General features: G+C 42.6%; 1 protein-coding gene across 2 annotated transcripts in view; it reads right to left on the bottom strand.

The window, feature by feature from the left end:
- Positions 1 to 12162, bottom strand: part of AVL9 (AVL9 cell migration associated) — a 117236-nt gene extending 105074 nt beyond the window's left edge. The window contains exon 1 of one of the 2 annotated variants that reach the window (XM_073549942.1): positions 11804 to 12162. In XM_073549942.1, coding sequence (XP_073406043.1) covers positions 11804 to 11899 — 96 coding nt within the window. In that variant the 5' untranslated portion in view covers positions 11900 to 12162. The remainder of the gene's footprint in view (positions 1 to 11803) is intronic. The other variant, XM_073549941.1, reaches the window with a different exon arrangement.
- Between the last annotated feature and the right edge of the window lie 1740 nt (positions 12163 to 13902).

The following is a 13902-nucleotide window of genomic DNA, read 5'->3' as shown; positions in this document are numbered from 1 at the left end:
TTACTATCGGGGTCCCGCAGGGCTCAGTCCTAGGCCCCCTCCTCTTCTCTTTATACACTGCCCCTATTGGACAAACAATCAGCAGATTTGGGTTCCAGTATCATCTCTATGCTGATGACACCCAATTATACACTTCTTCCCCTGACATCACCCCTACCCTAATTCAAAATACCAAGGATTGTCTGTCTGCTGTCTCTAGCATCATGTCCTCCCTCTATCTGAAACTAAATCTCTCTAAAACTGAACTTCTTGTGTTTCTCCCCTCTACTAACCTCACACTACCTAACATCGAAATAACCCTGGAGGGTTCAACCATAACTCCCAAGCAGCATGCCCGCTGTCTTGGGGTCATATTCGACACTGAACTTTCCTTTACTCCGTACATCCGATCACTCAGTCGCTCTTGTCACCTGCATCTTAAAAACATCTCCAGAATCCGACCTCTTCTCACCTTTGACACTGCTAAGACTCTTACTGTCGCTCTTATTCATTCTCGCCTGGACTACTGCAACTCTCTTCTGATCGGTCTCCCTCTTACCAAACTTTCTCCTCTCCAATCCATCTTGAATGCGGCAGCCAGGGTCATATTTCTGTCCAGCCGCTTCACCGATGCCTCCATCTTGTGCCAGTCATTACACTGGCTACCTATTCGCTACAGGGTCCAGTATAAACTCATCTCTCTCACCCACAAAGCTCTCCACTGTTCTGCACCGCCTTATATCTCCTCTCTCATCTCTGTCTATCGCCCTACACGTGCCCTCCGTTCTACAAATGACCTAAGACTAACATCCCCCGTAATCCGAACCTCTCACCTCCGTCTCCAAGACTTCTCTCGTGCTGCTCCAGCTCTCTGGAATGCACTTCCCCAGACGATCAGACTGATACCTAGCCCTGACCTATTCAAGCGCGCTTTGAAAACCCATCTCTTCAAAGAAGCCTATCACATCAACTACTCAGCAAGCTAACTTTGCCCTGTTCCCTCCTTCCAAATATTATTCTGAATCTGCACCCTACTATTCATCTGTCTCCACACCCTTCATGCACATGATAACTGCACTTGATACTTGTCTATTGCGCTTAAACACACGGGCTGATGACCGGATCATGCAGCTTTATATGAAAATCCCTATTATAATTGCCAGACCTGAATTAACAAGCATTTCTCACCTACTGTGTCCCCCCATTTCCTTGTAGATTGTAAGCTTGCGAGCAGGGACCTCACTCCTAATGTCATTGTTTGAATTGTCTTAACTTGTATTGAATTTATTGTCTGTACATGTCCCCGCTTAATTGTAAAGTGCTGCGGAATATGTTGGCGCTATATAAATAAAAATTATTATTATTATTTATTATAAAAGAGCAAGTTCTTTCTGTCGTAACTGACAATGCTTCAAATATAAGTACTATTAAGCTAATGAATGAGAGTAATGATGGTGACCAGCAGCTAGAAGAACATTCTGGGTCCACAGACACAGAAATGTTTGAAATAGAGGAACACAGTATTGTAACTGAGGAGCAAACTGAAGTTGCTTCAGATGAACAGCAACATGATAGTTTAGATGATCTTGTTGAAACTGTGTCAATATGTTCTTTCATTCATCACATGCGCTGTGTTGTGCATACGCTACAGCTGGCTATAAGAGACAGTCTGCAAGAAGGACATGCTGCTGCACTGATTGGCAAGGTGAGAAAATTGGCTACTGTTGCCAGAACCCCTAAAGTTGACTCAATTTTGAAGAGACGTGCTGGAAAAGGGGCAATTATTGATCAAGCCACACGATGGGGCAGTACTTACTTAATGATTCAGCGCTTGGTTGAACTGAAAACCTTTCTTGTAGACATGGCTAACCCTCAACTGACGCTAAATGAAAGTCAGTGGAATCAGGTGACTGAGCTGGAAAAATTGCTAGAGCACCCATTTAGAGTGACTAAAAAATTACAAGCAGAGGACTTAACTCCAGGTATTTTCTTAAAGGAGTCGAAGAACCTGATGTTTCGCCTGTCCCAAAGAGGAGGGTTAATTGCAAGTGGCATTGCTACATCAATGAAACGGAGAGAGGAGCTACTATTACAAAATAACATTCTTTTGGCAGCTGTTTATGTAGACCCAATGCATCGGATTCTTCTAGATGATCAACAACTAAGTAAAGGAAAAGAAGCTCTGTTTGAAATAGCAGTAAGGATGAAAGGGTTGCAGAACAGTCAGGAGGAACAAGAAGAATTTGGTCGTCTTGCCACATCTTCACCCTCATCATCAACTGATGAATTTAATTTCGAAAAATATTTGGATCACAAGGAGCGTGCAAAGCGTTCCCCCATAGAAGAAGAGTCATCCCCATCAAGGAACACAGCCAGTACATTTCAGCAGAATTTTTCATGTGCACTAAAAGAAATTGAGAAATTTGACCGTTCATCAAAAATAACACGGCAACAAGCGATTCCTCTGTATCCTGACATTGTCAAAGATGTTGCCCGAGTGGTTACTGCTTTGCCACCAACACAAGTTAGTGTAGAGAGGTTGTTCTCTGCTCTCAAAATAATTAGATCAGATTTGAGGGCATCCATGAAGGAGGATCTGACAGAGGCAATACTTTTTCTGAGGACAAATTTATAGATTTCTTCTTATTAACTGCATAAAAGTGTTTATTGCATATTTACTTACAGTTTAGAAAAGTTTATAAAAGTTATTTGCTATATTCTAATTGTATTCTAATAAATGTAGTTTTTGCTCTAAGTGGTCTGATTACTTATATGATGGTGAGAAACTGAATAAGCACGATGTTTAATATTTTACAACAGTAAATTTGTTGTTATGAATTGGCCATTTATGAAGGAGTCGGAGTCGGAGCCTGATAAAATCCAGGAGTCGGAGTCGCAACTGTGGCTTACCGACTCCACAGCCCTGCTGTTAAGAGTTCTGGCTTGTTCACCAAGTCAAAGTAGTGGACAATGTCTTTAAAGCAATTTATGGTAAAAATTACCTGCCAATATCATTCTCCAGGTTATCATAATTACACACATAAAATAACTATACGTGTATGTTAAGTGGAGGAAAAAAAAATTCTCAAATTAGTAAAAAAGAAAAAAAAAAAAATTTTGCTTGTCATTTTCCGAGAGTTGTAACAATTTCAATTTCTGGGATATGTACCTGTGTGATGGCTTGGTTTCTGGCCCCAAGCCAATGTTTTTATTGATATCATTTGGGGATAGTTAAGTGTTTTGATTATCTCTTATTACATTTTGCTTATGTTGCTGTTGAAAAAAAAAAAAACACGCAGTTCTGGAGTTTTTTCTTCTCATCACGCAGTTTACTGATCTGATTAATATATTCTATTATTTCTAAACACTGTTTTTTGGTGATTCCTTTGTATCTCCGTTCATACTGCTCCCACACACAAAATTTATACACCATTTGAAAGGTAAACTTGCCCCTTTCAGCAAGAAAATAGCCAAACAAACCACACATCCACGATTTGATCACAAAATACAGTTTAAACATTAATTTTCATGAACCTGCAGTAAGGAAAAATGACCTGCAGGTGGCACCACAGTACCCCAAAGCACACTACCAACACAATTGTAAACAAGCACTGCTTTTTCGCTAATTACTTCACACACGATACACCATTTGAGAGGTAAGCTTACTCCCTTCAGCAAACAAACCACACATTCATGATTTTATCACTAAATACAGTTTAAACATCAATTTTCATAAACCTGCAGAAAGACACAATGATCTGCAGGTGGCACCTCAACCGGTAAACATTTTTTGGCCTCTAATTAAGAAAACAATTGTATTACCAATCTACATATATAAATACCTGTCTGCGTTCATCAGCTCATGAAATACATTAATATTTGACCAGCTTGCTTTTTCTGAAATTGCCTGCGACCCCGACGACCAATGTGCGGAAATTTCGCACCACACACACTCTATACGCTGTACGCACCACTAACATACATCCTCTTGCGCAGTACCACCAGCACTGCGCCTGCACTAATTCTGCGCAGGCGCAGTGAATCATTCTGCTGATCCCGGCGGCAGATGCTCGACGTGTCTACAGGCAGATGAAGCCGGTCACATTAATGGGGTTTTCCCACGAACGAAAGTTCATTTTAAAAATAGTCTGTGTCTGACCGTGTATGGAGCATACCACATATCCTGGGCAGGGGAGGAAGAAAAAGACAATACTGGCATTACAGCAGGGGATCACAGAGGATTCATTTTGTGAGGTAAATTATTTCACTGACTGTTTTTAAACAATATTTTACCTCACAAAATGTATCCTCTGCGATCTCCTGCTGTAATGTCAGCAGGGCTGTGGAGTCGGTAAGCCAAACCTGCGACTCCGACTCCTCAATTTCCCTTACACCGACTCCAACTCCGACTCCACGACTCCGACTCCCACACATATTGCTTATATTTAAGTGAAAAATTTATTGTAGTACAATGTGAATCTCAGACATTTAATCATTTTTATGATCCAATAATCAAGATATTTAGATAGAACAGAATATATATTGGTGTACTACCCGGTTTTCATTCTTTTTGGTACAGATACGATATGGATAGACAGATATGGATAAATGGATAGATAGAGCAGATTTCTAATCTGCTTTTGCTATTGAAAACATTATCTATGAGCTCAAAAACCTTTCAGGTGATGCAGTTTTTTAAAAAGATGATCAGCTTTTGCAGCTGAAAAACGTATCCTCAAAAAACACAGGAAAAACGCTGTGTGTGAATGTAGCCTTAGATCAGGAATATAACAGCCATTTATAGGACATTTCATAACTTTCCCAAACTCCTATGAAAAAATATTCAGCACATCCTGCATTGAATTACTGTACCCAATTTATTATATATTTTAGGAGTCGGTCCATTTTATACCGACTCCAACTCCGACTCCGACTCCACCAAAATGAGCACCGACTCCGACTCCGACTCCACAGCCCTGAATGTCAGTATTGTCTTTTGCTTCCTCCCCTGCCTAGGAGCTGTGGTATGTTCTGTACATGGTCAGACACAGGGGTAAGAAAGAGCACAGAGGGGGAGACAGCTCAAACGGGACATCACATGAGGGGAGAACACAGCACAGTAAGCAGAGACACAGCAGACAAGGGGAATAGCACATGTGGTAGACAGGTCAAAGAAGAGCGCACAGACGGGAGAAGTCCGCACATGGGGAAAGAGAGAGTGGATAGGTGGGTGAGCACATGGGGGGGGGGGTAGAGATTTTTAACGCTGCAAAGCCTGCCCCCATTGTGATATTACCACCCCCCCGATGCAATAGAATCGGGCCTCCATCTAGTTTATTTTATATTTTGAAATATCGGACCTTTACGAATGCAGCAATACCAAATGTGTGAATTTTTTTTTTAATTTCTAATGGGGAAAAGGGGGGCGAGGTGAACATATTTTTTAAACTTCTGACCATTTGTTAGTTCCTTGAGAGGACTAATAAAATAAATGCAGATGGCAACTTGCTCAAAACTGCAGGGTTATGAAATAAAACTTTACCTGAATAACGAGAATATCATCTTACACTCAGACAGGGAATACTATAGAAAGTGTTCACCAAACAAGACGACTGCAGATAACAGAAGACCAGATCAACAGGAAAATACAAAAAGTGCCAAAAGGGTAAAATAGTGCCGCTCAGGGTATAGGGAAAAATGTGGATAAAAAGCAAAAATATATATTTATTTCTTTATTTTCTTAAAGTCTATGGTCACCTTTAACAGTTTATAAGCTATAAACTGTGGTAGTTGTGAAGAGGAAAAAAAAAAAAAAGACTCGCCACTGCCCTGGTATTTGTTGGTCGTCAGTACTGCAGCCAATAGTTGAGCCCAGAGATTCTACAAAGGCTCAGCGAGCGTTTGTCTACAATCACTTTAATCTAAAGTTAGGCCTCAGTACAAATATTCTTGACCAAATTGATTACCTCCCTCTTGGGGTTCGTCCTCATTACATATGACAAAATCCGATCCCATTCTTGGTACTATACATGATTCGCACACGCTTTATATTTTGGCCTTGTTCACAAGCCAAAGTATTATATAAATTATTTTCTATGGTGAAGTAACAGCCTAAGAAATTGATGGTTGTCAATAGAAACAATTACAAATCTGACACCAGACATACCCCAACAACATACATGAGTTCTCTGGGCATAGGATACTGATGACCTAGCTAGCACAGCTCTATTCAATGTTTACATCGACTGGCTGCTTTTAGACCTGCTAACAGCCAATCAGGGATGGATCGCCACTGATTTGATATTAATAACCAAGAATAGGTCAATCTCATTTGGCCAAATACCATTATAGGAGAGCAATCAAAGAGATTAAGAAATTAATTTGTAAAACTCTATCTGCCAAGGCAGAGACCAAGAAGGCAAAGCTAAACTAAACTATACTACCGGATATCACTCGGGAGCAAAGCTAGACTATACTACCGGATATCACTCGGGAGCAAAGCTAGATTATACTACCGGTTATCACTCGGGAGCAAAGCTAGATTATACTACCGGTTATCACTCGGGAGCAAAGCTAGACTATACTACCGGATATCACTCGGGAGCAAAGCTAGACTATACTACCGGATATCACTCGGGAGCAAAGCTAGACTATACTACCGGATATCACTCGGGAGCAAAGCTAGATTATACTACCGGTTATCACTCGGGAGCAAAGCTAGATTATACTACCGGTTATCACTCGGGAGCAAAGCTAGACTATACTACCGGATATCACTCGGGAGCAAAGCTAGACTATACTACCGGATATCACTCGGGAGCAAAGCTAGACTATACTACCGGATATCACTCGGGAGCAAAGCTAGATTATACTACCGGTTATCACTCAGGAGAAAAGCCAGACTATACTACATCTGGATATGACCATATGACCAGATAAGAGCTATTCATGTGTATCCTATCCATGTGGCTTTACCATAAGGGTACATGCACACGGGAGGGTAATGCTTTTGATTTTCAATATGGATTGGTGGATGAAAAATCCACTGTGGAAACAGTTGCAAAAAGAAGAGATTTTCAACACAGAAATTGACTTGGGTTGAATATTTTCTAATCAGCAGGTCAGTTTTCACTGCGGAAAATGCAGAGATTTGTTGTGGATTTCACCAAATACATTCTTTGTGGAAATCATAATATGCATACAAATCCCAGGTTTTGGCCTTAATTGTCACAGCTAATTTCCATTATACTATTTGTTATGCTACAGCCTGTACGGTGCACACACGATATATACGCGCTGCAGCCCGTACAGGATATATATGCTACAGCCCATACATGCTACAGCCTGTATGATGCATACAGAATCTACAACTCTGGCAAAAATTAAGAGACCACTGCACAGTTTTATAAAAATCAGCTTCTGTACATGTCTGACATTTATTCCATTCCAGAGTCAGTTGAATTCCAACCAGAGTACCCCTCATTCTACTTAGTGTGCTTCTGATTAGGTCACCTCAGCCAAATCTTATTTAACGAAGGAAAGTATAAAAACCCTGCTGTGGTGTTCCCAATCCTATTGCAATAGGACAAGCTGGATGGCAAAACAAGTGCTAGTAATATCCTAAAAGTAAAAGGAATGAAAAAAAAATAACTTAACCATGCCAAATGAGTTGAAATGAAAAAGTCTTGAGAGAGGAAAAGAAGGACTCAGTTCTGGCTTTATTAGGCCGGTTTCACATTAGCGCTTTTTCAGCGCACGCACGGCCGGGGGTAGCTCCGCCCCCGAGCCGGCTCTCTGCCCGGTGTGCCCGCCCCTTGCTTGTAGCGCCGCCTACTAGCGGACAGCGGCGCCTGCGATCGGCGCACCCTATCTTTAGCATAGGGTGCGCAGATCGTGCGCAGGCCGTGCGCTAGTTGCGCTTTGACCTGCGCTGCGCACTTTTGACGGTGCGCCGTGCGCGCCAAAATCCGAAAAGTTTGATTTTGGCGCGCACGGCGCACCGTCAAAAGTGCGCAGCGCAGGTCAAAGCGCAACTAGCGCACGGCCTGCGCACCCTATGCTAAAGATAGGGTGCGCCGATCGCAGGCGCCGCTGTCCGCTAGTAGGCGGCGCTACAAGCAAGGGGCGGGCACGCCGGGCAGAGAGCCGGCTCGGGGGCGGAGCTACCCCCGGCCGTGCGTGCGCTGAAAAAGCGCTAATGTGAAACCGGCCTTAACAGACGGATACAGTGAGCGTCATGTTGCCTCCATCCTTAAAATTTCTAAGATGGCAGTCCATTACAACAAGGTCAAGCAGCAGATATTGGGGACAACAAAGCTACAGACCGGAAGAGGCCGAAAACGACTCTCCACTGACTGGGATGACCGTCATCTTATTTGAATGCTACTCAACAACCGCAGGAAGACATCAAGTGACCTACAAAAGGAATGGCAAATGGCAGCTGGGCTGAAGTGCAAGGCAAGAATAGTTGGTAACAGGCTCCTAAAAGCAGAGCTCAAGTCATGTAAAACTAGAAAAAAGCCTTTCATCAATGAGAAGCAAAGGAGAGCCAGGCTGAAATTTGCCAAAGACCATAACAATTGGACCATAGAGGACTGGAGTAAGGTAATTTTCTCTGATGAGTCTAATTTTCAGCTTTGCCCAACACCTGGTCGTCTAATGGTTAGACAGAGACCTGGAGAGGTGTACAAGCCATAGTGTCTTGCGCCCACTGTGAAATTTGGTGGAGGATCGGTGATCTGGGGATGTTTCGGCAAGGCTGGACTTGGGCAGATTAATCTTTCCAAAGGATGTATGAATCAAGCCGCATACAAGGTTATCCTGGAAAAACAGTTGATTCCTTCTGCTCAGGCAATGTTCTCCAACTCTGAGGACTGGTTTTTCCAGCAGGACAATGCGCCATGCCACACACTTAGGTCAATCAATGTGTGGATGAAGGATGACCACATCAAATCCCTGTCATGGCTACCCAATCTCCAGACCTGAACCCCATTGAAAACCTCTGGAATGTAATCAAGAGGAAGATGGATAGTCACAAGCCATAAAACAAAGAAGAACTGCTTAAATTTGTGTACCAGGAGTGGCATAAGGTCACCCAAAAGCAATGAGAAAGACTGGTTGCAAGCATGCCAAGACGCATGAAAGCTGTGATTAAAAATCATGGTTATTACACAAAATATTGATTTCTGAACTCTTCCCGAGTTAAAACATTAGTATTGTTGTTTCTAAATGATTTTGAACTTGTTTTCTTAGCATTATTTGAGGTCTGCAAGCACTGCATTTGTTTGTTCTTTTGACCATTTCTCATTTTCTGAAAATAAATACAAAATTTATTACTTGGAAATTCAAAGACATGTTGTCAGCAGTTTACATTTTACTCAAAAATATACTTGGAAAGAGAACAATCAGACAAACTGAACATTTGAAAGTGGTCTCTTAATGTTTGCCAGTGCTGTGTATGCTACAGCCTGTATGATGCATAGAGGATACATATGCTACAGCCTATAGTTATACCATGTGTACAGCCTGTATGATGCGTACAGGATACGTACGCTCCAGCCTATAGTTATACCATGTGTACAGCCTGTATGATGCGTACAGTTTACATACGCTCCAGCCTATAGTTATACCATGTGTACAGCCTGTATGATGCGTACAGTTTACATACGCTCCAGCCTATAGTTATACCATGTGTACAGCCTGTATGATGCGTACAGGATACATACGCTACAGCCTATAGTTACACCATGTGTACAGCCTGTATGTTGCGTACAGGATACATACGCTATAGCCTATACAATGTGCACAGCCTGTATGATGCGTACAGGATACATACGCTACAGCCTATAGTTATACCATGTGTACAGCCTGTATGATGCGTACAGGATACATACGCTACAGCCTATAGTTACACCATGTGTACAGCCTGTATGTTGCGTACAGGATACATACGCTATAGCCTATACAATGTGCACAGCCTGTATGATGCGTACAGGATACATACGCTACAGCCTATAGTTATACCATGTGTACAGCATGTATGATGCGTAGAGGATACATACGCTACAGCCTATAGTTATACCATGTGTACAGCCTGTACGTTGCGTACAGGATACATAAGCTACAGCCTATAGTTACACCATGTGTACAGCCTGTATGATGCGTACAGGATACATACGCTACAGTCTATAGTTACACCATGTGTACAGCCTGTATGTTGCGTACAGGATACATACGCTACAGCCTATAGTTATACCATGTGTACAGCCTGTATGATGCGTACAGGATACATACGCTACAGCCTATACAATGTGCACAGCCTGTATGATGTGCACAGCCTGTATGATGCGTACAGGATACATACGCTACAGCCTATAGTTATACCATGTGTACAGCATGTATGATGCGTAGAGGATACATACGCTACAGCCTATAGGTATACCATGTGTACAGCTTGTATGTTGCGTACAGGAAACACCATACGCTACAGCCTATAGTTATACCATGTGTACAGCCTGTATGTTTCCTGTACGCATCATACAGGCTGTACACATGGTATAACTATAGGCTGTAGCGTATGGTGTATCCTGTACGCATCATACAGGCTGTGCACATTGTATAGGCTGTAGCGTATGTTTCCTGTACGTAACATACAAGCTGTACACATGGTATACCTATAGGCTGTAGCGTATGTATCCTGTAAGCATCATGCAGGCTGTACACATGGTATAACTATAGGCTCTAGCGTATGTATCCTGTACGCATCATACGCTACAGCCTATAGTTATACCATGTGTACAGCCTGTATGACGCGTACAGTTTACATACGCTCCAGCCTATAGTTATACCATGTGTACAGCCTGTATGTTGCGTACAGGATACATACGCTACAGCCTATAATTATACCATGTGTACAGCCTGTACCATACGCTACAGCCTATAGTTACACCATGTGTACAGCCTGTATGTTGCGTACAGGATACATATGCTACAGCCTATAGTTATACCATGTGTACAGCCTGTATGATGCGTACAGGATACATACGCTACAGCCTATAGTTATACCATGTGTACAGCCTGTATGATGCGTACAGGATACATATGCTACAGCCTATAGTTATACCATGTGTACAGCCTGTATGATGCGTACAGGATACATACGCTACTGCCTATACAATGTGCACAGCCTATACAATGTGCACAGCCTGTATGATGCGTACAGGATACATACGCTACAGCCTATAGTTATACCATGTGTACAGCCTGTATGATGCGTACAGGATACATACGCTACAGCCTATAGTTATACCATGTGTACAGCCTGTATGATGCGTACAGGATACATACGCTACAGCCTATAGTTAAACCATGTGTGCAGCCTGTATGATGCGTACAGGATACATACGCTACAGCCTATAGTTATACCATGTGTACAGCCTGTATGATGCGTACAGGATACATACGCTCGTCTATACAATGTGCACAGCCTATGCTGCAGCCTGCATGACGTGTACAGGATGTTGTTATGAAGGCCTGACACATGGATAAACATTGCAGGTTATGTCCTTTCCCGCCCCCAGTACTCCTCAGAGGCTGGTGGGCTGTGTTCTGTACCTACAGAAAGGCAGGTGAAGCACCCAGGCACCAGCAGAGAGCTCCCATCACCAGGACATGGGCAGTGACTGACAGACGTTCCCCAATCATCGTGCACACAGAAGCATGCAGGGAGGCGCTCACAGCCGTATACAGGCACCCCGGGGGCTCTGTGCCCTGTACACACACGGAGGGCATGTAATACACAGCCCGCACATGGGAAGTGTCTCACCTGGCAGCCCTTCTTATGGTGGAAGCCCACCACCACAATATGCCGCACAGGCCCCGCTCTGGTCGCAGGGGTCTCTTCTCCAACCTGGGCATCCATGCGTGACGTAACCGAGACACGGTCCGTATTGCTGCGGCCACCAGGGGTCAGACCTGAACCGTTCCGTGTTTGCACCTTCTTGCAGCGCTCTTGTGCTGCCGTATACCAGCAGCACTAACACTGGACTACCCCAGGCACCGTGCATGTAGTGCCCTGTGTGCGGTCCACGCCTCTCCCTGCCATGCAGTCCTGCCCTGTCAGTCTCCAGCCTCCCTCGTTCTACTATTTGCCTGCAGTCACATGTCAGTGACAGGTTCAGAGTGACGTCATCGCGCCAGCTCCCGCCCTCAGAGACTGATGGATCACGTGACGCTGAATCAGCCACGGGATTGGCGGGGGCGTATGCTGTCCCAGTATTGTGGCAGTGGCCAGTGGCTGCTGTGTGGCCGTCACCGTGACATTATGCTGACTGGTGTAGCAGCTCCACTGCTCTGAGGGAAGTCTGAGGAAAACAACACGGCGTGCTCTACACCTTGACTATGCAGGCAGTACATGTGGGTGGGGGGTTTCATGCCCTTATTACAGGCGGAGAAAAAAGAAATCCTTAAAACCATGTTGTACTTTAAAGTCCGGATTGGCGCATATTGTAATCTGTACGAGAAACGCTTCATGTGAACTAGCGCCATCTGTAGAATCTGTCTACCACACGGACTCGCCTTGGAGCCTGGTTTCGCCTGAAGTCCTAGACTGTAGGCTCCTGCCAGATATATGTAGTCAGCACATCAGACTGTATGGCCGCCTTCCGAATATACAGGTGAAACCAGAAGTTTACTTACACTATATAAAAAGAGGGACATACTAAAAAGAATTAAGAAAAGGAATAAAAAAGAATGAACATAGTAACTTATCGGCCCAAAAATATAGCAGGGTTTTATAGATCTCTTATGCAAATTGCCCATGGAATGAACATGAAATATATGTAGATAATAGGAGAATGAACACATATCCCATGTAAACAGCTGTATATTATATTCCCTGAGCTTTATAGGGGAAGTGAACATGAAATATATATAGATAATAGGAGAATGAACACAGATCCCATATAAACAGGTATATATTATATTCCCTGAGCTTTATAGGGGGGAGTGAACATGAAATATATATAGATAATAGGAGAATGAACACAGATCCCATATAAACAGGTGTATATTATATTCCCTGAGCTTTATAGGTGGGGAATGAACATGAAATATATGTAGATAATAGGAGAATGAACACATATCCCATATAAACAGGTATATATTATATTCCCGGAGCTTTATAGGGGGGAGTGAACATGAAATATATATAGATAATAGGAGAATGAACACAGATCCCATATAAACAGGTGTATATTATATTCCCTGAGCTTTATAGGTGGGAGTGAACATGAAATATATATAGATAATAGGAGAATGAACACATATCCCATATAAACAGCTGTATATTATATTCCCTGAGCTTTATAGGGGGGAGTGAACATGAAATATATGTAGATAATAGGAGAATGAACACAGATCCCATATAAACAGGTGTATATTATATTCCCTGAGCTTTATAAGGGGGAGTGAACATGAAATATATGTAGATAATAGGAGAATGAACACAGATCCCATATAAACAGGTGTATATTATATTCCCTGAGCTTTATAGGGGAAGTGAACATGAAATATATGTAGATAATAGGAGAATGAACACATATCCCATATAAACAGCTGTATATTATATTCCCTGAGCTTTATAGGGGGGAGTGAACATGAAATATATGTAGATAATAGGAGAATGAACACAGATCCCATATAAACAGGTGTATATTATATTCCCTGAGCTTTATAAGGGGGAGTGAACATGAAATATATGTAGATAATAGGAGAATGAACACAGATCCCATATAAGCAGGTGTATATTATATTCCCTGAGCTTTATAGGGGAAGTGAACATGAAATATATGTAGATAATAGGAGAATGAACACATATCCCATATAAACAGCTGTATATTATATTCCCTGAGCTTTATAGGGGGA

Source organism: Dendrobates tinctorius, unplaced genomic scaffold, assembly GCF_039654945.1.
Source record: "Dendrobates tinctorius isolate UK_male_01 unplaced genomic scaffold, ASM3965494v1 ptg000162l, whole genome shotgun sequence".
Lineage (NCBI taxonomy): Eukaryota > Metazoa > Chordata > Amphibia > Anura > Dendrobatidae > Dendrobates > Dendrobates tinctorius.
The sequence above is the reverse complement of the archived record's forward strand: the minus strand, read 5'-3'. Positions and strand labels throughout refer to the sequence as shown.